Below are 23,135 nucleotides of genomic sequence, written 5' to 3'. Positions count from 1 at the left end.
AGTAACGTTTTCCATCAGTTAGCCAGTTTAAAAGTGGGGAACAGCCTGTATTCTTTTTGACTTCTAGTAGGAAGACAAGGTAATCCCTACCTGAACCACTGTTAGTCCTTCATGCATATACTGTTGTTTTCTAGGATTCTTGTAAGAATTTTTATGAAGTTAATAATGCTGCTTTCTTTGAAGGTAATAAGACAGCAGGATGTAATTACTGTTCCCCTTTGCATGTATTTCTTTCCCTTTCTTATTTTACTTTGTCTTTTTTGTGTCATCCTTTTAGGTGGCAAGCCGTTTGGCGGAATTCAGAGAACTGGCCAAAGAAGTAGTCCAAAATGCTTGTCGAACTGCACTACTTGAAGCTGGATTCACCCCTGATGACTACTTTTATGGAACAGAAAATACAGGTTTGTGTTACTCTCTTTTGCATTAATTAGTGTATGACTTGGATCCCGAGGAGGCACCTGGGTGCCAGGGGCTTCTAAACTACGCAAAAACATCAAACTCCTCTCTACCTGGGTCACGTGGGAAAGATAATGCGTGGGTTTCCAGATGTAAATCATAACTTCACATAAACTATTTGTGCCTACTTCCATTTTTTATGTATTGTAATTACAATTTATATATTTCCCTTGTATATTATGTTACTTGAGTAATGAACATATGTTCTATGACCTGCAGACCCACCCTATCTTTGAAATAAATCCATATTTATGAAGCATTTCACAAGTACAACTGCTAGGGATAGACAAGCATCAGGTCGACTTTTGTAACGAATACATATGCTTTTCTTCCATCCCTCTTGTGCCTTGCATCAGTCTGTTCTGTCTGTTGCCACTACTGCCAGAGAAGGCTGAGGCGCAGCAGTTGAAAGCAAAGCCACACGTTTTGGCCCAAATTTACTTACCTCTTATTCAACGCAGCGCAGCAACCAAAGTTGCTGCACTCTTGTGTGACCGGGAGAAAGCAGGAAAGCCTCATATCTACAGAGATAAATCTAGAGTGTCGCTGGTGTTGCAGGGTGCGCCTCACTAGAGCTGCTCTCCACCTAAACTTGGGAACTACCCAGAGTTCTCTATTCTTTTTTGCATAATTTATGCGGCATTCTAACCCTGAAAGGGATTTGTTTTGATACATATATATATAACCCACAAGTCAGGCTAATAAACAGTACAAGAAAATATCATTATCCTGTAAACTGCATTCCTAATTATTATCACTGGTATGTGATTACAGCCACTCTCCCAGCACTGTGTTATTTTTTTAAATGCATAGCAACATAAATATACATCCCACTTCGGTACTTTTGTCTGCATGCTTCCAAGTGAAGGAAAGTTTTTACATTTAAAGAACTGTTATATAAGTGTTCTACAAGGAATGGAAGACTACATGGATTTGAGCTTGCAGTAGGCAATGTTTGTTTTAATATCAGGGAAATCAGTAGTAAAAACGGCTCCAGCAGACCACAAAAAAGACCCACAAACCACAAAAAACACAGCCCACACACTGACCTATCAGACCTACACATCAAGTTGTGCCTGACTGCCCTATGGGACAGTCTGACCCTGGATCTACTTGTTCTAGGAACAGAAACACTGGTTTAATAATAGAATTCTAATTTTAAGGTCTTCTTGGTGGCAGTTCTGTTGATAATGTAATCCTGAAAGTGTGAGAAATTGGGTAGTTGGTTGACTCAGGTATGAGCCCTGTCAAGCCGCAACTACAATCCTTGTCAGGGCAGGACACAAGCAAACCCCAAATTAACCTGTGCTCACCCTCTGGTAGCTTGGCACAGAGCAGTTAGGCTTAACCTGAACACAATGTGTAAAGTTTCAAACAATAAAACACCACACAAAAAGAGTTCCACACCAGGTTAGAAAAGTAGTGCTTAATTTAATAAATAAAGTAGAACTTCAGCTATTATTTTTTTCAAAATAAACTGTAAAACAATGCGTAGAAGCCAAAAGCACTAACCTAGGATATCTGGTTGAGCTGAACCGGGCCAAAAGCTCAGGCCAACCCCGATTGAGCACAGGCTGGCTAAGGGGGACCCAGTTAGCCCCACTGAACGAAGTCCATTAAATCCTGGTTTCGGAGCATTGCATCAATTCTGAACCACTCACTGGAGGGGATGCAGATGTTCTCCATGCAACAGCAGTGATGCATCAGTTCCGTGATGCGGTGAGGTTGTGGTGAAAGTTCCTAATGTGTCGACGTCGAGGATGTGTTGGAAAGTTGAGGAGATGCGTCAGTTCTGATAAGTGCAGAGGCTGCACTGTGGAGTTTCAGCATTGTCGTTGAGGCTTCCTTTGTCGGGGAGGAGAGGATCTTGCACCGAGAAAAGCACTGCAGTGTCAGTTCCGAAGGCGATATGCTGGTTTCAAAATGCCAGGTACAGCGACAATGATATTCTGGTTGCGCTGGTTCCGACCCACACAGTAGAGGTGATGTGTTGATTTTCACCATGCACCAGAGGCGATGCATTGATTCTGCTCCCGCAGCAGAAGATGTGCCAGCTCCATTGGAGCAAGCAACATAGACCCACTCCCAAAGAACCAGGACTGGGTTGTCACCATTTGGTAGGACAGACTCACCGATGGCAGGGTCTAGGTGCAGGAGTGTGTTGAATGGATGTCTGTTATGCCCCTGAGACTTCAGATCAGGAGGCCAGCTAACTAGCCCTTTGAGTCACTCTGTATTCTGGGTTGGAGAGATTCTGGTCTAGTCCTTCTCACTCCAAGGCATGACGACAGCAGGCACAGGTCAGCCAAAAGCAGTCCAGCAGAGTGATAGGCCTTCAGCAGCACAACAGTCCTTTTCCTGGCAAAGTATCTACTGGTCCAAAAGTGTACTGAAGTAATGGTGTGTGAGGTCCAGTTCTTATACCCAGTTGGACCTTTGAAATGGGGGAGACTTCAAAGACATGCCTTTGAAGTACACAGGGTCCTTGTCATCCCTGCCCTGGCTCCAGACTCACTACAGGGAGATATGCTGCCCTTTTGTGTGTGGGAAGGACACAGCCTATTCATGTGTAAGTGAGGCTGTTTCCAGCTCCTCCCTCCCATCCTGCACAGGATGGCACATCAGGTCACAGATGAACCATCAAGTCACACCTAGGCTCCGTTTGTGTGGGGCTATCTAGGGGGAATACACAAAACCCAGCAGTCCCACTCCCCAGAAATGTGATCAGAGACAGGCAGCAGACACCGAATGGCTAAGGCAAGAAAATGCCAACATTCTAAAAGTTATGATCAGGCTACAAGAGCAACCCTTAAATCGACGGGGACCTAGCTATACAATTATAACAGGCAACAATGGTTCACACAGAGTATTATACAAAAAGCAATATAATAAATGGATAGGCTAGTCTAAAAAAGCATTAAATGTGTCAGACCCCTTGGTACCAATGTGTGAAGAAAACACAACAAACACAACTGATTTGACAAAGTAAAGTTATTTTATATATATATATATATATATATATATGTATATATATATATATATATATATATATCAGAAAACAAAATTCTCTTTCTGTTTTGGCAAGAGAAAACCGCACTCTGTCGTTGTGCCAATAATACTTTAACTTTTATTCCATTAGTGAGATCAAGAACAAACAAACAGGAATCCCCTGACGCGTTTCGGTCTCACCGGACCTTGTTCACTATTCTTTTTTGTGTATATATCTCCAACAGGTCCTCAGTGGAACTCAAAACCAGACTTTTGAATGTGAATAATCTATCTAACCTCTTGAGATTTCTCCTCATCAAGAAATATGATCCTGAGGGGTCTATCTGTGTTGGCATGATTACAATATTGAAATTTATGCCTTGAAAACTACAGATCATTTTAGAAGCTTTCTGTTTTCTCCCTTCACCTGCCTTTACTCAGTGAGGATAGTAAATTCTTGTACATGGATGGGACTGAATCTGTTACATAGATTATAAATGTAGAGACAGTTATCTAATTATTAAATCTTTTCTGTGGCTGCCTTATAGGTGTGGCAGGACATCTATCAGAGCAAACAGAGTCAACCTCCAGGGAAACAAGGAGCTCTTTGCCCCTCTCAGAAGCCCAAGCCACTCAGTGCACTTCTTGGCTTAATCTTAAACGAGAGTTTCACCCCTCTTATGATTCTGGTCCTTAAATTGCAACATTGATTCTTGGCTGATAAAAGACTGGATGGGCGTCTGTACTGTTTAATGGTAACTCTCCAGTGCAGCCGATCTGATCGACTCCACTGCGCATGTGTGTTTTTTGGTAAGGATGAACCTGTTCAGCCCTCCGATCCCTAATGCAAGGCACAAGTGCAAGGAGCACAAAAGCACAGCATTTTAAGACCCCCTCCGGATGCAGGGCTAATAAGTGCGGTCTGAGTCTGTAGGAGGGACAAGGGTCCAAACCTGCCTCTCACTTCACCCTTTCATCTTATGTCACAGGTTGGGTGGGCTAAGATTTCAATGGTCCCACCCACAGCCTTTCCCCCATCTTTTAACTAAATGAGGGTGGAACTAGCGAATCTGCCACCCCTGCCTGTACCATACGGAGAAGGTGGGAGTGGGTGAAAGGCAATTCCATGTTGCCATTGGTCTCGTCCTCCGCCAGAGAATTAGACCAATTACAACAGTTTGGAGGCAGGTTGAATGATTGCAGCATCAAGCTGCTGCATGCATGCTGCTCAGTGCTCCAGGTATGCAGCAATGTCTGAGGGCTCCTGTCCGAGTTCATTATGGGATGAAGTGGAAGCATTTAAGCAGGTGGTGCACACGTTTTGCCATGCTCATGCTGCAGTAATCAGGCTCTAGCCACCTTATGCGTTTAGCAGAAGTCAGTCAGGATTCCTGGTGAGTGAATATGGGGATCAGGAAGGTTATGGAGGGAATACATAAATAAAAAACGTTGCTAGGGTGAAATGTTGGTCGGTTATATAAAAGAACACGACTCTTTTAGGGCCCCCGGTTTATTGCACCCAAATGCCCTAATTGCAGAAATAATGCTTGTTCACTCTGCGATTCTGGTCACCTATTTGTGCTCATCAGTTTCAGAGATCACCAGCCAACCACTGCCTCTGGTAAAAGGTAAATGTGAAGGGCTTTTGTGAGAGAGAGAAATGACTCACAATAACAAAATAAATTTTCAAACTACAACAGTAATTTCCAGTAAATAGTGAAACACTGGGACATATTTTATGCATCGTTCAGAAAGAACTACTCAATTGTAGCTCCAATACTTGTCAGAATTTTGATTGCCTAGTTAGTAAAGTGCCACTGTCATATTCCAAATCAAAGAGGTGTGTCCCCTGAAAATCCAAACAACAGTGTAGATGGGACATACCACTGAAGACAGAATATGGAAAATAAAACACAGACAGGTAAATAAATCTAGATTTTCCACATCTAACTCCACATATATGTACCTACAGAGTACATACATCAAGTTATGTAGATGATGAGTTAGGAATAGTAAATGTATACTTCGCTATATGCATTTACCTTTCAATATTTTGTCCATCAACATTCTGCCCTCGATATTCTTGTACCATAATATCGTTGGTGATGATATTCAGTAGTACAACCATAAGAGAATTATCCTGTTTTAACATAATCATTGCAGCTATGGGGTCTGGTCATCCTCACAATTTATCGCTAGACGGCAACTAGTTGCAGTCAATAACTGTAGTATGGAACAGGTTCCTGCACTTAACAAGTTAAGAAATGTGAAATCTTGAGGAAGAAGCATTACACCTAAGTGGTAATTTGTATTTTTTTCCAACTTGGCTTGTAATAACAGTGATTGTGGACATTTTAAGCCTGTACTAAAATACGTTTGCATGAAACAGTTGTAGGTTTTAACAGTCAGCAGTGACATAAATTTACATTTTTGATTGTGTTGAAAGTCAGTGTTGGTCTCGTTGCAACAGGCAATATGGCTCCTGGACAAATGGGCATCAATCTTCTTGTACTACCCCATTTTGAAAAAGACCTTTATGGAGAACCGTCAGAAAAAATGACCTACACGGAGCAAGCTAACAAAAGGGAGCATTGTAAAAGGCTGACATGGTCAGTATTCATTTTTACAAACGCTGTCGGTTTATGAAGCATTGTCTTTTGCTATAGATAAGATTGTATGTATTTCTGTTGCAAACTGAATTCTGGTTTCCAAAGCACCCTAATTGCCGAATCCATTTCCACGTAATTTCATTTTACTTTGTATAGTGAATTTCCTCGAACGCTTAGGCTTAAATGTCGTGTCTATGACATTTACTTTCAAACGTGTTATTACTTCATGTTTCTTTTGTTAACAGTTATGTATTTCAGCTGTGCTAAGGTTCACTTGTTGACTTGTAAATGCATGAAAATATTAGGCAGTTATTTAAAACATGGAGAATTTTCCAGTTTAGCTGTCTTTGCTGACTTAAAACAGCAGAGGCTGCAATTCATGTCGGCAGTGTCTCGTGCTAACTCTCACACTGAAGGTAAGTTAACTTTGTATTTTCATAAACATTCCTAATAGGAAACTACCAACAATTCTGACCCAGATATTCATGCAATTCACACTATGCAGAACAGCAAGTAAAGTTACTGCGTTATGTGAAGAGAAAGCAGCAGAACAGCGCCATATGTATTAAGATGTGTGGCCGTCCTGCTTGCTCTCTTTCTGTGCTGGCGCAGTTTATGCTGCCACGTGCCAACGCAGACGCCCTTGTGCCATAGTGCAAGGGTGTCTGCGTTGCATGAAGCACATCTTTTGTGTAGGTCTATATTATGCTGTACGCATGCAAAGAGGGAAAAAAACGATGAGAAACCAAAATACCTCTCCTCGTCATTCCTGCCCCAGGGATGAGCAGGATTTTGGTGCTAAGCCCTGTCTACAATCCTTTCCCCCACCATGGAATGGTCCTTGACGCAAAGTAATACAAGGCAGCACACTGCACAGCTTTGCGTTATGTCTGATTATATTCCAGTGCAAATCATGATACGTGTTGGATTCTAAATCCTAACCTCATACTTAGTGTCAGGTTTGTGTTGAAAAAACAACTTAAACCCACTGAAAAGTTGTTGTAAATCTGGACCTCAATCTAAACCAAAAATAGTGTATACAAAATATAAAGTAAATCTAATCATAATTAGGTATTTTATTGAATAACCGAAGTCAACTGTCTCCTAGTGTGGAAAACCACAACTAACCATTTGAAATTACATATTCAAAAAGGAGAACACTTATAACACCAATATTTTGGATGCAGCTGCATTAGAAGTGATTATTTATTGTTTGTAACAGGCCACAGCCATGTCTTTGAGTTAGCAGAAATGTAATTAAGAAATATAGTTCAGGAAATGAAAGCCGAGGCAAGAACAACAACTGGCGGTAAATCCCAATCTATTTAAAAACAAATATTCATCTCTCTGGTTAAATTGTTAGCCATTGTCAGTGATCAGAGCACCTAAAGAAAACTTTCAAAAATATCCTAGAATGTACAATGAACTAAACATATCTGAAGAATTGAACTTTACATTAAAACATGAAACTGTTTATATATATATATATATATATATATATAAAGAGTGTGTGTGTGTGTGTGTGTGTGTGTGTGTGTGTGTGTGTGTCAGTCAGTCGGCCGCTTTAGGAGGGAGGGGGGTGGGCGGGAAACACACACACACACACACACACACACACACACACACCATTTGAAACATGCACGCCTGCACCAAACATTCATTTTAAAAGATCACACACTCATTATTTCACACACACGCGCATCCATTAACAACACTCATAACATTTGAAACATGCACGCACGTACCAAACATTCTTTTTAAAAGATCACACACTTACCTTCAGCCTCGGAGGTCCCAGGAGGGTTGGGACTGCTGACCTTAGGTCAGCCAATGAAGGAAGGCAGCAGTCCTAGCCTCGTCACAGAGTGGGATGGGGTCAGTGAGACTGCTGACCCCACCCCACCCCACTCTGGGACAAAGTATCACTGATTGACACTCGCCCTAGGTGCTTCAGGGCTTAAATCTGAAGCGCCCAGGTTGAAGTCAATGGGTGACGCTTTCCTGGTCACCCAGGGGAGGGCCTCAAGGCAACTTTGCTGAGCCGAGGAGGTCACGCCCATAGGGGCTGTGACCTCCTCAGCCCAGCAAAGTTCAGCTCAGGCAGCCAGGACTCTGTGCAAATCGCACATGTCTGCTTTTGGCTGCCTAAGCTGAACACGATGAGTGTCTGTCAGGCTGACCTTTCTTCAGCCTGACAGACACTCTTCATGAGGTGCAAAAGGTGGGAGGCATGGCCCCTTCGCCCTAAAGGACGGGCTGCGCCTGATGTGTGTGTGTGTGTGTGTGTATACATGTATACATAAGCATGTTGGCTGATGTTTACCAACTGGCTCGCTGTATCATCATCAGCACTTTCCTTTAGCAGCAGGAAGAAGATCTGTTGTGACAGGAAGTAATTATCTCTTCCCCCTTTTTTGAGGATTGGCAGGATGGTGATATTTCCTTGAGAAGTTGAGCAGTTGTTGTATACACTAAGCATCACCAGTGATATCCATTGTGCTTGTTCCTCCTGCTACTGAATACTTTGGTACCATAACCAACCAGGGTTTGAAATATGGTCACACTTATATTGTTATATATTTTTTGAATTAACATTTATCACAGTTAGTTTTCTCTTGCAAACTACTGTAAAATAGTCATACGTTGCATTTACATCAAGATATATACAATCTCTTCTTGCAAACTACTCTACAATAGAGATAGACTGTATCTTTTCCTAAGGCAGCTTGTCTATGTAAATACGAGATATTTACATTTTAGTTATAACACATTTTCGCAATGTTTTACGAAGTAATGGAATTCTCCTCGTTTGTGTTAGTTTTTGGTTATCTGTCAACGTGCTTTCTACAATAGTTAATATGTAGATCAATGTAAGCAGGCATATTTTATGAAATATAGAAGGGGATCAATTTGAAACTCTAATTCTCTAATGACTGTGAATGCACAACTGCATTTATCTAGTTTGGATATTCCTCATATTCACAACCATTAAAATATCTCTCTTTCCACTGGGTAGGTCCAAGAATAATTTCTTGAATAAAACAAAGCAAAATGACCTGCAACCAAGACAGTTTCTAATGGATTAGTGAGAGTATTTTACGTTTATTTAAATAAAAACATTTGTAATCTGGGGCACCATAAAAGTTGTGTTTAAAATGTGATTTTTTCTTTTTTTTCTTTTTGTTTGCTTGTGGGAAGGTTTGGTTTGCAGTGGACTCTGTACCTGGTAAATGATTTCTGCCTAGGCAATCAAAACAAGCTCTTCAATACTGAATACTTGCCATTGTGCACATGCTGGCATTAGTTGGGGCTTCTTCAGACCCATGCATAAGAATAATCTCTACCTGCAAATTTGGTGAGGGTCCACAAACATTTATAAAGGCTCAGCACCTCTCAGATTTGCAAATCTGTTTGACCGACCAGGATTCCTCTAATTGGTGGAACCTGGATTGCTGGGGCTATGTTTTCCGCCTGCTTCGTAACACACTTCATTTATAATTCCAGAATGATTGTGCTCGGAAAGTAACAAAAAAGCATTTTAAACAACAAATTATTCAGGAAATGGTCCAAGGAATCCCCCTTAGTAGATTGTGTAGTGACTTACAACAACATACGATTTAGCCAAAACACACTATATTTAAGAATTGTAAGACCATAACATTATATTTGGGTGTTCCACACTGTGAAGTTAGTGTAGTGCTCCTGACAGTGAAATCACAAAAAACAATGTACAACATATATTACAACAATAAGAGCCAGTGAAATATTACGTTCAAAGTTAGTCAAATGGGGAAATTTGTCAAATTCTTACTTTGCCCACTAACAGTCAATCTGCATCAAGCTCATACTTTTTTTCATTGTCAACATTTAGCCCCATATATACTTTGAAACCGGGTCTTCCTCAGGACAAAATCTATGGGATGCATCCTCGAAAATCACTTATTGGTGAGTGGAGCTAATACAATAGGTCCTTCATCCTGGTAGGTACACAGAATAGGAACCATCTGCTATACTGGTATCCAGGTCAATAAAACCTCAAGATATACTGCACTGAAGCTTATGCTGCAAGCGTTACTAATACCTCCACTCACCATTTAGTGGTTTTCCAGTGTGTATCCGTTACTACAGACAGAAGTAATTTTATTTTTTAGATATTATATTACCAATATACTTACGCATACATCCCTATTTATATATGTACCTTGCAGGAAAGTGAACTTTTGGTGGCACTAATAATTAAACCATTTAATGTAATTTTTCACACTCATCCCCTTGCTTAGCCCCTTTCTTTTTATGCCTCGTTTACACCACTCCTTTTTCACCTTGTGAACCTACATCCCTATATCTTATTTTTTAATTGCTCTTTGTTACGTTTTATTATACATCAGGCTTATAACAGCCATGCCCACATTGGTTACATTGGACTAGAACAAAGTACTAGTAGACCACAATCCCAATAACTTATAACCTTTGGTTTTCCCCATATTTCTGTACCTTACCTTTCTTTACCCCCAACATTTTTCAAGCTCTCTTTTGAACTACTCCTCACTTTTCCATCTCATGTTTTTCCTGCCATGTCACCTACTGTTATTCCCTACTTTCTCCAGTGTCACTCTTGCTTCACCCACTTTAATGCTGTTTCACTGTTTTTCTTTTCTGCTAACGTCTTTCTTTTTGCTCATGTCATCTATATGTTTTATTACTTTCCTTATACATTCCTTTGCTCCTGGAGATTCAGACTGTCAAGAGCTGGTCTTAGAATGTCAGTTGGGGTCTTTTTATGGCAAAGATAAAGCAAGCCATTTCCAAAGACAGGACAAGAGCTAGACAACCATCTTCGGAGGAAATAACCCAAATTCCAGGAAAAACATCTCTAGACAATTGACAGCATTCTAGTGGTTGCATGTAGAGGCAAAACAGTTGGCTTGAGTGTGGTGGAAATTAGGAAATTATAAGAAGCATCCAAGTGAGCAACAAATTGAAAAGTATTCAGGAAGAGTTATAACACACTGAATGCCAAAGTTCAGATCGTTTTTTAATCACAGGAAACTATGACCTAGAACAAAATGTTTAAAAGAACAGTGTGTGAGTCATTATCATTTAAGTCAGTATAAGATAAAGAAAATATTTTTCCTCATAGAACATTTAGCAAATTTGTTTCAGGAACTGGACGAGTGGAGTAAGGAAAAAGGGAAACCAAAATGGCAGAATGATGGAAAAAGTGTGCAGCTGCACTCCATAGGTGTGAACACTCGGGAACAACACAGCAATTAGCACCAGCAGCTAAACCACCTCCACTGCCAAGGAAACCAATTGTGTTTTCAAATATACTGCGGGGCTGGCTTCAAAGGCAAAAGAATCAGATGTTGTCAACAGCAGCAAAGGCTTACTGTCATGGAGAACAAAACACGCAGTGTCATCTTGAAGAGAGACTGTTAGGTTTAAGTGAGGCCACGCTGCTCAGGGGCATGGTGGGCACCACTCATTACACAGCCAGCAAGATCATAGGGAAGCCACAGGTGCCACCGTACATGCACTGAGGAAACAAGCAGACACTGCTGTGGAGGTTTCTAGTAGCAGGCGCTGGCTATGCCCAACGTTGGCAGGGTCCATAGTGGAGACCTCCAGGAGCTGCTGTGGGCTCCACCCGTGGACAATAGGCACTGCTGTGGCCTTGTGGAGGGGCATAGTGATTGTATGTCCCAGCCTCACTTCCTCTTCATTCTCTTCCATACCATGGTTTGTTTATTCACTGTTCCTTTCTAAGGAAGTCTATGAAAAACATTTATTTGTCTCAGAACTTCTCAACATCCTGTTAATTTGTTCTTAATCTTTACCCAGGGTTCACTTTTTCATGATGCTTTTTCTTTACTTCATCTAGAAGGAATCCTTCACCCAAAAGGTATATATAGACAAAATATTAAAAATTGTGAAGTTCGAACAAATGTAATTAAGAAAAGTGTTTCCAATTTAATACAGGTCATATGTCATCTATATAAAATAATACCTGTACAGTGGTACTCTTTCTTAGGAAGATATTTTGCTTTCATTCTTTTTTTTCATTCCCTCCTTTGTAATCCCTCATTCCCAAATGCTTCCATACTTTGTTCATACAATCATACCGAATATCTCAAGCTTTCTCAGACTCCATTCACATCTAACTGACCACTGATTCACTCCCTCTTGTTCATCCAATGTACCACAATAATTGGAATAATCACAACATGATAGAGATGGGAGAGCCAACAAATTAACAAGAGCCGAGTCAGAGACAAGCCAAGAGTATGGTTTGGCTGTTAAACGCTGTGCATGAGCCCTGAAAATGTTTACTATATAAATCCTACAACAGCCATTGTATAAAATAACAAAGCCTCTTCAAAATTCAAAAAATGTATTTCTTTAATAAGTGGAGGCATTGACATTAATATGTCACATTATGGCCTGCACTAAGAGGTACATATTAAAAGTGATAAGGCTGATTCACAATGGTAAACGTACCCCTTTTGTGATAGACCAGGTGTATCTTTTAATGCGCTAATTCTCTGCCCTGACCGCGTAGTCTCTGCAGGCGTAAACTTACTTTTAACTTGTAGTTTGTAAACACAAAATAATAGTACACTTACACAAAAGTGTACCTTCTTTTTTCTGAATCCGGCCCAGAGAACCATTCTTGCCCCCGCCTCTACCCTGACAACAGTGCCGTTAGTGACCACAGGTATACAAAAATGCTATGAATGGAATACTTGAATTAATCTCAGCCATTAGAAATTACTCGGGCCAAATGCCTGTCCATCATTATTTTGCACACCATGCCCCTTCAGTTTGGACCCAGCCATATGCAAATTAGTCTTGACCATGCTCAAGTTGGAACAACACCGGTCTGAACTGCTAGGCTAGCTCCTCCACGAACAGGAACATAAGCAACCCAGGACTGGCTTTGCCTTAGTTAGAGGTCATCAGCCAGGTATAGCTTGGTTCCAGTGACACAGTGTGCACATGACCTACACTTAGGGCAGCACACTAAAGCATACAAAAAAGTGATGATGGATTGGAATGCAGCCCAAGTAATCACAAGTGGCTGAGATTATGTCAAGCTTTCCATCCATCACTTATTTGTTTACTGGTTAATAGTGGTTAATATTAACTAACAACATGTAGCGAACTGAATGAATTAAAAACATTTGAGTTCTAAATGTTCTTGCAGTAGATGAATATTCTTGCACAATAGATATGACCGAAATAAAAAAGCAACTAAAATGCAGACAAGAAATATAGAGAACAGAATTAAATCCAAATATATGGAAACAACAGTTAATGTGAAGCAATAAAGGAACATTTACAATATATTAAACAATATATTAAATGTTGTATAATAGACCCATTTTAGACCCAATGGTCAAAAACATGTAGGTGAAGAGAAAGACATTTTGCATCCTTATTTTGTATTTCGTGCAGACATCCTTAGAAAAGATGGATATTCTTGCATTACACTGTTTTTAATACATGACCAAATGCTGTTTAGTAGGTTTCCAGAGAGTTCAAGGGACAAGAGCTTTTATAATCACAAAAGAGGTTTTGAAACAATAGCACAGCATGCCAAGTCTGTGCTTAGTGCAAACGCCCTGCAGTGATAGTAGATTGCAAACCTCGCTAATTTGGAAACATAATAAAATTCTAACACATGAATGGCAGGAATTGGTTATGCGATTTCATGTGAATAAGTTAATTCAGCCACTACCAGATCCATTTAATGAAGTGGAGAGGTTGCCCCATTTAGACCAATTTTAAGATGGTGCATGGCATGCACCAGGGAGTGCTATCAGGCACCCACCTCCAGAGAGGCAATGACCATGCATTTTACTACAAGTAGAGTGGCCACTGCTGCTTTTTAATTAAGGATGCCCTTACAGGAAATTGGCCAGGCTGCTACTTGGTGTTCTCTCCATACATTTGTGGGCACCATTTCCTGTACTTGAATACCAGCACAGATGAAGATTGGTGGCTCAGCATATTAATTACCTGCATATTGTTATCTGAGAACCCCATTCAAACTGTTAGGTGGGTGTTAGACCTGTTAGCCTTAGGGTGGTCTTCCTCCCAGATTTTTGCCTTCCTCCACCATTTTTCTGACCTAGTTTTGGCTAGTATTATGACTCTGAACACTTGACCACTGCTAACAAGTGCTAAAGTGCTTGTGCTCCTCCTCTAAACATGGTAATACTGACTTATCCCCAGTTGGCATATTTAAATTACTTATAAGTCCCTAGTGAAGTGCAGTGCGTGTGCTTAGGGCCTGTAAATTAAATGCTACTACTGAGCCTGCAGCACTGATGGTGCCACCTACCTACGTAGCCCTTTAAGCATGTTTCAGGCCTGCCATTGCTGAGCTTGTGTGTTCAGTTTTAACTGCCATTTAGACCTGGCAATATAAACCTTTTGCCAGGCCCAAACCTTCCTTTTTTAATGCATATGTCACCCTTAAATTAGGCCTTGGGAAGTTCAGGGGGCAGAGTGCAATGTACTTAAAAAGTTGGACATGTACATTTTAGTTTTACATGTCCTAGGAGTGAAAAACTCTTACATTTGTTTTCACTACTGCAAAGCCTAATACTCCCTTAGGCTAACATTAAGATTGCCTTATTAACCTTTATAAATGTAATTTCCAAATGGGAAGAGATAACCCAGTCAAGGTTGGTGTCTTCGGAAACACAATTTAAAATGCTAACTTATGGTGAAGTCCAGGTTTTAAATTGCAGTTCTGAAAATGTCACGTTTAGAAAGTTGGCATTTTCCTGGCTTAGCCATCTGGTGCATGCAGTCGCCTGTCTCAGGTCAAATGACTGGGTGTAGGTATAAAAATTGGACCTCAGACACCATCACTTCAGTACACTTCTGGACCTGTGAATACTCTGTCAGGAAGAAGGACTGTTGTGATGCTGAAGGCCTGCCACTGTGCTAGACTGCTCTGAAGGAGCTGCTGACCTGATGCTTTCTGCCCTCGTGCCTGAAGATGAAGAACTGGACCTGGAACCTATCTTGAACAAAGGACCCCAGAGTGACTCAAAGGCCTAGCCTGCCGGCCTCCTGATCTGAGCCTCAGGGGCATGACAGGCTGCCCACAGCTCCTGGACCTGTCTTCAATGAGCTCCTGACCCCCAGGTCCTCTGCCCTTGGAAGTGCTTTTTACACTCTTAAATTCAAGCTTTTAGGCTTTTTGTGAATGTGAATGGGCCAGTTCGCTCCAGAACCTCCTCGCTCACCTGGAAATGCAGCACAAGCAGCCGCAAGGCTGTGTCTTTGCACCGCAAGCATTGTCTGCTAGTGTGGATCGCCACTGCGAGGCTCCAGCCCATCTCCTCGCACCCGTCCACCATCACCAGCGACACTGCCCTCACCTAGACTAACCTGGGATCATATCCGACCCATACTCCATCACAGTCGGCTTGGACTTTTGACTTTGATCTGGTCCAGCACAGCCAGCTAGCTGCGATTGTCACTCTATGCTTTTAGGCACTAATGCAGTTTATACTTTAAAAAATTCATAAATACGGTTCCACTGATTGAATTTTTGTTGTTTGGTCTAGTTTTATTTTTCAAATTCAGATCTATTTTTCTAACGTGTTGTGAAATCTTTTTGTGTGGTGTTTTCTCTGTTTTACTGTTTAAAGTGTAACACAAATACTTTACACGCTTTCTGTAAGTTAAGCCTAACTGCTCTGTTCCAAGCTAGCAGAGGGTGAGCAAAGGTCTATTTAGGGTTTGCCTGTACCTTACCTGGATTAGGATTGTATTTGCTGCTTGAACGGGTCTCATACCCCAGTCAACCATAAACCCAATTTCTAGCAGTGATGCTACAGAATCTTTCAAACATCACGAATATTCAGAGTAAACTCAAGCCATGAAAAGAAAATGTTTTGTACTATGATCCCCTTGAATACTGTATTGTGTCTGAAGAGTATTTATTGTCAGTGCTCCCAATCGTTTGATGTCTAGCATAATAGGACATTCCTGCAACAAAAGGCGCTTGACAAAACTGGCCTGCTCATCTACTGTGACACCACCTTGTTTTTGTAGCCAGTGAGTTATATTGGAACATGTGGGCACCACTAACCCTATCACTCTGTGGTAAAGAACATTCTTGAGTCCTCAGCTGCGAGTCTGCCATTCTCCAAAAGTTACAAGATCTACCTGCCAAGGCAAGCAAGCAAGCACTGCATTACTGAAAGTATATAACCTTCGTCTAACACAGTGATTACAATCATCTAAATTTTTTCAGCATCAGAAACAAATCTAGTGATATGTTAATTGCCATGTGAATTGACAATACATTCACAATACTTTCCCTCTGGTCATTTGTAAAAACATACTCCTTGCGGTCCACCTGAAGGTATAAAATTCAGATTTTGCGTTTTTTGTTTTTTTCCTGTCTTTTCTGATTTGTTCATTAACTGTTAATTGTGTTTTAAAAAGTATCTCACATTCTGTCCCAAAAAGTTTTTCTTTTCAGCTGTCACACCTTAGGCGTATGTTAGGTGGTAGCACTCTGATCTTTCTCGGAACTACAGTAGGCCAACCTCAACGTTTTAAATAATTAATTTGACATTTAAATTGCGCCCAAAAGAACAACCATTGTTTTAAACAGAACACACAGGTTTTACACTACCGCTTTCAGGCTGACTTCAGACAGAAGACATGAAAAATGTAAATGTAATACAAAGACAATTGAAAGGTGTACCATTTTAAGGGAGGAGTACCGGGCAGTGATCATCGTCAGCTCCTTTGGTGGCACAAACTGTACTGCAGCCTACATCACTTAGTGTTCTGCTGAGAGTGTGTGCAACATTTTAATGTCTGAAAGTCTTTGATGTAGTCAGCCCACTACAATACCAGTGAACCAAGTGTATATTCGACTGTATGGATCAATGATGTATCACAGATTTAATTTGAAATCAATTTAGACTGGGTAAAAATATGGACATAACTCATTTATTTTTATCTCCTAAGCTTCATCCGCCTAGCAGACTATCTCATAGTGAACACCATGCATATCTTAGCTGTGAAGTCCGTCACAACACTGTTGGAGTATCTGTTAGAAAAGTTGAAGAATACTCCGCCTAATGAAGTCATACAGAGTTGGAATTCAGAACAGCTGCCTGAATCACCCGAAAAACAGGTACATCTGGTGCGTTGGTAAAGACTGCTTTTCTCCTTAGACCACTTTGTTGGGAGGAACCTTCTGAATCCTTTATATAAGGGTACTTAAGACAACAAAACTTTAGAGGGTGGTAGATACAAACATATTATATGAAACAGTGCAGACAGTTTCTGCTGCACATATGGCCCACAGTTTATCACAAACCTCCTAAATCGAAATTTAAAAAACAGTAAATGACATATTACTTTCTCTGCTGGGTCGAAACTGGTCCGGAATAGAAAATCGAAAATTAAATAATGCTTCAAGAAGAACTTTTATATAAACAATGAAACCTGATACATACATAGGAAAACATGTGAAATATGGGAAACAACACTTCATATTAGAGCTAGCCTGCTATTAGGAGGGATTAGAATAGTTCCACAGAATGAATATTAGCTATAGGCTTGGAATTAGCACATGACTAACAAGAATGATATAATAATATATAACGTTGATTTTGAATAAGATATTGAAAGAATGTAGCAAACAGAGATATTTATATTTAAAAGCCATGACTTAATATAAATACATTTTGTTCATTCGATCTTTGATGAATTTGTACCGTATCATTAGACTCAATAAAAAATCTAGTCAAGGCTGGCCATCCATTGACTGTACATGTCTCATGTGATCAAAGTTCAATTGCAAATGTGCATTTAGCTTGACAACCACCCCTACTAAATTTCTCAGTGTGTTTCTAATCTACTTCTGAGTGTAATCTGAACCACTCATCCATCTTGTAGCGGTTGCACCTCCACTAAAGAGTTAAATCTCTTTCCTGGGGAGATGTAGGCGTAGCATGTAAATGGAAGATCTCCACTCACCAGGCCTGCTCATATTTGACGAGAGTCTGAGTCACAAAATTGAACACTTGTGTAAGCTATCCAAGAAGGCCCAGTCAGCTCATTTTTATCAATATTCTCTGTCTCTAGTGTATGGGTCAAGCTTACTTTCTAGGCTACAGCTTTCCATACAATACATCACGATCTGGAAGGGGTATTTTCAATTTATGTTCTATGACGTTTTTGTGGTTTTATGTTTGCAAAATTTCCCCCAATATTTAGGTAGCTCCTGTGGCTGCTACTCCTGCTTCCGTGTCTGCGCCTTCAGGACAGACTGAAGAAGAACCAGTACCGATGTTCCTCACCGAAGTTATTTTGGAAATTCAAGCACTGCTATTTGAGCCATCTTTGGAGGAATTCCAGGTTTGCTTCCAAAGCTCTGAGTTTTTTCAGTTATATTAACAATACTATTAATAGATAAGTGGATTTGTTTATATTCTGTGGTTCTTTTTTAGGTTAGATTGTTTAGAATGGGCATTCTTAGTCACTGCTCTGCCAGGGGAAATTTGGACAAACTGATACCTTACCTCAGTAAGAGTGTCATGCCTTAGAATTATATTTTTAACAAACAGCCAAGGATCTGTTTTAATATCTAACCAGATGACTGCATTATGGGTTGCATAAAACCTATTCAATTGTTTACACACCCCAACACATTAAGATATTCTACAAAATGAATGATAGCTGTAGGGACTGTAACTAAATAAGATTTCCTCACTATATTCCTGCCAAAACACAACTTGACAATCTCTGTCCTTATGTGATTAACATCCCTACTATTCGTTTTACTTGGGTGTTTGCAATATGAAGATGGTTGCATGGAGAAGCTTAGATTTGCTTGATTTTATATTTGTTTCTGGTTTCTCACATAAAAAAGTAAATCCCCTGTTTTTTCAGTTTTTGAAAATGCAGCTATAATATATTTGTTTGCTTATGTTTTGCCCAGCGTTCGGACTGCATCATATTTTCAGTAACCTCACATCCATAGTATCCAAGGGGATTAATGACAGAGTATGTGACAAAGACGTAAAAATAAGAAAGGACAGTTTATTTTTCTTAGAAAGTCAGGACAGGTGTGAAATGAATAGTGATTGTAACACTGCAGGATATCACCACTATTTTAGTCACTTGCATATGGGCCAGGTTGTCACCCCCAATTTCTACTTTTTAGTGTAGACAAGTAGTGTAATCAAAGTGCAGACCTTTCTATAGTTGTTTGCTTCCATTTAGCCTATTCAGACATAATTTATGAGATTTAGGGCCTCATTAGAAGTTTGGCCGTCCCACCACAGGACCTCCAAACTCGCGGGGAGGACGCCACTGCCATGGCGATAGCATCCCTCCCTCTCTATTACAAGGTTTCCAACATTCTGACTGGCAGGAACCTTGAAATAGAGCGTTCCCATCAGTCAGACCGGTGGGAACAGTGCTACAAGATCGCACTTGGCTCCCTTAAAGGAGCAGAGTGCTATCACATAGCACAGAGAGGGCTGACCAGTACCCTGAGAATGCACACTGTCTGCTAAGCAGACAGTGCACATTCCAACAGTGCTGGGCAGGCATGCCATGGGGATGGGCAATGCAGCCCCCCGTGGCCCCCAGCACTGGATCTCTGCCAGCCTGTTCATGGTAGGGTCCCCGCCATGAAAGGGCTGGCAGAAAACAAGGTTGTAATCAGCCAAGTGGCTATGAGTTCAGCGCTGCCCTGGCTGACTACAACCAAGACCGCTGTCACCCCGTCTGGCTCTGTGATCCTGGCGGCGACGGTAGTCTTTAGGCAGGTCCCCCCACCTAAGTTGTAATGTGGCAGTTGGACCGTCACAGCGGCTTTGGTCTGACCGCCAGCCTTGTAATGAAGCCGTTAATGTTAAGTATGTGAATTCAATACTTTTGACTTTTCTCTTAAGGACAAGAAGTGTCATTGGGTTCTTGTTTGTTTGGAGGAGAATGAATAGTTGATAAATCATATACACTTATTTCCATACCCTATATGGTGATGCCCCTATAACATGTACCCTTTTTCGGTTTTATTTTCTATTAGGATGCCATGGCAGATGTCATTTACCAGTTTCAGGAAACTGTCCTGTCAGTTTCCAATCTGGTACCTGATACCTATTTTGATGCCTTTACACGCCCACTCATAAACAACAAGCCAGAGGAAAAAACTTGTGGAGAAGGACCAAGCTTAGCCACAATGTTTGAAGATGACAAGCATTTGCAAACAATTATTCAACAAATAAAGGTATGTTTGCAGATGTTTTTTTTATATGTTGTTTGGAGTGGCTCCTTTACACAGGGTTTGAAGATGTTTTACACTAAATGATCTATGTGCTTAGTCACATGATTTTTTTCTTTATGGAAAATATAATTAAGTATCCCAGTTTTATAGGTTTGTTTGCATTTCCCTCTATATTTATCCACATTTACTTTTTTTTTTTTTAAAGAAATCATTTTCCGTATGTTTTCCACATTTATTATTGTGCTTGTAAAATAAAGTCCAAACAAATATTTTTCCATAAAAATTTTGCATGCACTCTAGGATACCTTTCGGATTTCTAGGCTCAATTAAGTAACCTGTATAGTTCAGCAAAGTACATTTACTATTGATCTGTTACTTTTGATAAAAAAATAAATTCTGTTAAACACACATTGCGAAATGTATTGATTTTTGTAGTGCTTTCTAGATTGCTTAAACCCCAAAGTATTCAGCTATTTCACATATTGGTGCTCAAATTGGCAGATTAAGAGCACTGGAAACCAAATGACTTCTGCCAATATTGTGATATTAATCTATTATTTGCGTGGTCTTAGCCTGTGACCCGTCCCCATACTACGACAGCACAGTAATGCAACCTAATATAATCTGTTATTGTTTGAGATTATGCAGATTTGGTAAACTTTCAGATATGCATATGCTCATTTATTAACACATATGTACCAGGACCACGTATACGCCTGCTTGGAAATGTTTTTTTGTGATTGCTATTTGGGTTTCAGTGGTAATTCACACTAATAATTCCAGAGCATATCTTGTGAATTAAATGTGTTTTTTTATTTTTGTTTCTACTGGTACTCGTATAAAACCCTGTTTAGTGAGTGAAAGTCAGGACACAGACTGATACAGAGAGAAGTCAATGATGGTGTGACTTTCTGTGAAGGACAAATTAGTATTTCCTTTGGGCTGTTGGGAATGTGCAGGCAGTGCCCTGAGCAGATATCCTAGGAGAATATAACCTATTAACTTTGCATGCCTTGGGACTATACTCTTGCTTAGTTGTCTTTTGTTTGCCTTTACTAATACTTCAGTCATCATTACTAATTAGAACTATTGAAATCAGATGGCTGTTTCTGACCAAACAATGATTTCTGTTCAAAGCATTACCCTGCTCTTATCTGTTGTGTCAGATAAGTGTGTCCACATGGCTCTTATCTGTTTACAGCTTCAAATTATTTACAATAGTCTGGCACATTTCTTTACCACACTCATTACTAATACAAAGCTTTACAGGACTTTTACAGTCTTTGAACATCTCACTTCCTTGCTCTATTCCAAAAAGCATGGGTTTGCTATAGTACACCCTAACAGTTAAACTCTGCTGCAGTTCATGGCCTGCAGATATACTATCTGTGTGCTTACAAAAGCTCAAGGCTACAGAAGTTAGATTTTGCATGGACAGTTCTGATGCAGATGTGAAGGCTTTATCTCCTTTTCTGATGCAGGTACTCCTCTATTTCTAGTCTAAAATGCTGTTGGTCAACTCATGTCTTACTTACTGATCTGCACAGGATAATGTGGTTTTACCAGTTACTATGGGTTGTGAAGTCCATTTTCCTGCACAGCTCACCACTGTCGGGCAGGTGGTGTAGTGAAAAGCTCAGGTATCTAATCCTGGGGACATGGGCTCTCCTCCCATATCGCAGAAGCAGCCTTCACACTAAGTCCTTCCTGGGGCCATGCAGCTCTAGCACCTTGCCACACATGGCCACGTACGAACATGCAACAAATATGGCACTGGGGTCAGAGGGAATCATCTTTGTGTGAGAACCTCTTCCTGTAGTCAAAGTGACACACTAATTCCTTTTAGGATACTCTCTGTGCCTCACAGCTTCCCATCATTAAAGAACAGGATAACCCAATAAGGCACATGGAATTAGGTATGTAGATCAAAAAATGTTCCATATAGGGGATAACAATATGCAAACCATAACTCACACACTAAATGCAATGCTTATGACCTCACAATATGTATGCCAATACACAATACCTAAAAGCAAAATGTAGTTAAGTAATACATACTCAAAACAATAAATGATTCCGTAGTCGTAGTTGTCTATGACAAATTGGTAAGGGAAAGCATCTGTAAAAGGATTTCCAGCATTTTCAATTTCATCTGCTTTATTAAGGATGAGGTCTTGAGCATTACAGTTGATGTGCAAGCTATGGTTTATATTGCTGTTGTGTGAGTGACATGACATAATACTTTACCGTTAATTGTATTTACTACTATGGATGAAGTGTGATCTCTTTGTTTGTGCTGTAATTTAAGGATGTGTTTGAAGTCCTCATACTTGTTATGAATATTGTGAGGTCATAAGCACTGAATTTGATATATGAGTCATGGTTTTCATGACAAGTCTGTAAGCCAACATTTGAGGACCTAACCATGCTCAGGAAATTTCAGGGGGGGGGGGGTTGGGGGGGGGTTTGGATTGTTTCATAACCATAAGTGCACTGTAACTGTGTCTTTTAAGTGAATTTCAGAGTTATCCAGTACTGGAGTATCTATCATAGAATCACAAGCCTGAATCATCCCTGTCATCGAGATGAGAGTCTCACAATGTACTCTAAAGCAGTGGAAGTAATTAACATAGTTTACAACAGCAAAATACATTGACTTTAATAGCTAATTCACATCATTTATAAAGAACCAAACTTCAGTCCATCAGGTGACCGCAACCTTTAGAACACTCCCAGCAGAGGCATCTTCCCTCAGACTTTCTACTACATGTGTGAGAGGGAGTCTCCCTGAGCTCTGCTCAGTT

General features: G+C 40.4%; 1 protein-coding gene across 2 annotated transcripts in view; it reads left to right on the top strand.

The window, feature by feature from the left end:
• Positions 1–23,135, top strand: part of DNAH6 (dynein axonemal heavy chain 6) — a 1,211,389-nt gene that overhangs the window by 126,682 nt on the left and 1,061,572 nt on the right. The window contains exons 7-11 of one of the 2 annotated variants that reach the window (XM_069236637.1): positions 278–401; positions 5,915–6,053; positions 17,058–17,226; positions 18,315–18,455; positions 20,134–20,334. In XM_069236637.1, coding sequence (XP_069092738.1) covers positions 278–401; positions 5,915–6,053; positions 17,058–17,226; positions 18,315–18,455; positions 20,134–20,334 — 774 coding nt within the window. Of the gene's footprint in view, positions 1–277; positions 402–5,914; positions 6,054–17,057; positions 17,236–18,314; positions 18,456–20,133; positions 20,335–23,135 lie in introns of both variants that reach the window. The other variant, XM_069236634.1, reaches the window with a different exon arrangement.

The sequence above is a fragment of the Pleurodeles waltl genome, chromosome 1_2, assembly GCF_031143425.1.
Source record: "Pleurodeles waltl isolate 20211129_DDA chromosome 1_2, aPleWal1.hap1.20221129, whole genome shotgun sequence".
Classification (NCBI taxonomy): Eukaryota; Metazoa; Chordata; class Amphibia; order Caudata; family Salamandridae; genus Pleurodeles; species Pleurodeles waltl.
This window is presented reverse-complemented; position numbering and strand designations above follow the sequence as displayed.